Source organism: Martes martes (genome assembly GCF_963455335.1).
Source record: "Martes martes genome assembly, chromosome: 8".
Classification (NCBI taxonomy): domain Eukaryota; kingdom Metazoa; phylum Chordata; class Mammalia; order Carnivora; family Mustelidae; genus Martes; species Martes martes.
The window spans coordinates 90,893,719-90,895,568 of NC_137895.1; the positions used below are offsets into that span (position 1 = coordinate 90,893,719).

The 1,850-nt window shown below is 35.6% G+C and overlaps 1 protein-coding gene across 1 annotated transcript; it reads right to left on the reverse strand.

Annotated features, from left to right (window-relative positions):
• Positions 1-447: 447 nt before the first annotated feature.
• On the reverse strand, positions 448-1,385 carry LOC308347476 (olfactory receptor 6C70-like; the record flags this gene model as incomplete). Its single annotated transcript, XM_080810950.1, is given in 2 exon segments — positions 448-641; positions 644-1,385. Coding segments are annotated over 2 exon segments (936 nt in total).
• Positions 1,386-1,850: the final 465 nt, after the last annotated feature.

Below are 1,850 nucleotides of genomic sequence, written 5' to 3' on the forward strand. Positions count from 1 at the left end.
GCTCAGGTCATGATCCCAGGGTCATAAGATCCAGACTGGCCATGGGCTCTGTGCTCAGCGAGGAGTCTCCTGGAGATTCTCTGTCCCTCTTTCTTTCCTTTTTCCCCTGCTTTCTCTCTCTCTCTCTCTCTAAGATAAGTAAACACAATCTTAAAAAAATAAAATTAAATTAAATGACACGAATGAAATGTATGATTCATTTCAAAAAAGTATGCTTTCTTAATACGCTGACAATTGACATTACAAAAAATAACTTTACAAAATATTTCTTCACGTTACAAAAAGTTAAAGTCAGAACATATGCAATGGAAAAATTTTCTAAGCTCAGGTAAACTAAAGAAATCCAAACAATTACATTTTAAAGATCAATACTAAATTAGAAGACTCAAGATATTTTTATTCACTGTACTTTTTATGTTTTTATGTTACTTATTTCAACAGGCAGTATTATTTATCCGAAGCAGAAAATATCTTACTAAACACATCTCTGAAGGCTTGTTTAACTTGCTGGTTTCTCAGAGTATAAATGAATGGATTCAACATAGGGGCAACTGAAGTATTGAGCACCGCTACTCCTTTGCTTGAAGTGACTCTTTCATTTGCAGATGGCTTTATGTACATGAATATACAGCTACCATAGTGATGGATACAACAATCATGTGAGAAGAGCAGGTCGAAAAGGCTTTTTTCTTTTGCTGAAGCGAAGGGAATTTTAGAATTGTCTTGATGATGTAAGAGTAAGAAAGGATTACTAATAACAATGTGACAAAAATGATCATCACAGCTAAGGAAAAAGCAATCAGTTCTAGTAAATGTGTGTCTGAGCAAGAAAGTTGCAGGACAGGAGAAATGTCACAAATGAAATGATCAATGATATTTGAGGCACAGAAATCCAGGTTAAGAGCAAAAATCAGTGGAGGGAAAACGACCAGAAATCCAGTTGCCCAGGAACTGAGTATAATCTGATGACAAATTCCGTTGCTCATGATGGATGTATAATGCAAAGGTTTGCAGATGGCAACGTAACGGTCATAGGACATAGCTGCCAGAAGGAAAAATTCTATAACGCCCAAGAATATGTAAAAAAACAACTGAGATATACAGCCATTATAGGAAATGGCCTTTTCTCTGGTTACAACGGTGACTAGGAACCTGGGGATGCAAACACTTGTGAAAGAAATTTCCAGGAAAGAGAAATTACGGAGGAAAAAATACATTGGGGTCTTGAGGTGAGAATCCAGTAGAGTAAGGGCAATGATGGTTAAGTTTCCTATCATACTCAGCATGTAATTTAGAAATAGAAATAAGAAAATTACAATTTGTAACAGAGAATTATCTGTCAGTCCCAGAAGGATAAACTCTATCTGTTTTGTATGGTTCTTCATTTCTCTTTTGTGATTTCAAACAAATCCTAGAAATAAAAGGTACAATGATCAGAAACTATATGAGTAGCTTTATATCCAGGAAATAATATATAAAGAGATCCATATTCACATATATGCCCACTTATGAGGAAATACTCTATGAGGTTGAAGATATGATCTGGAACCATTCAACAGACAGTATTTTTTTTACGTGTTTTTTATTTATTTATTTATTTTCAGCATAACAGAATTCATCATTTTTGCACCACACACAGTGCTCCATGCAATATGTGCCCTCCTTAATACCCACAACCTGGCTCCCCCAACCTCCCACCCTCCATCCCTTCAAAACCCTCAGATTGTTTTTTAGAGTCCATAGTCTCTCATGGTTCACCTCCCCTTCCAATTTGCACAATAGGAGTCAACTCAGTTTTGAAAATAGACCTGCAAAATCCATAATAGTTTATTTTTTCACCATTACTTACA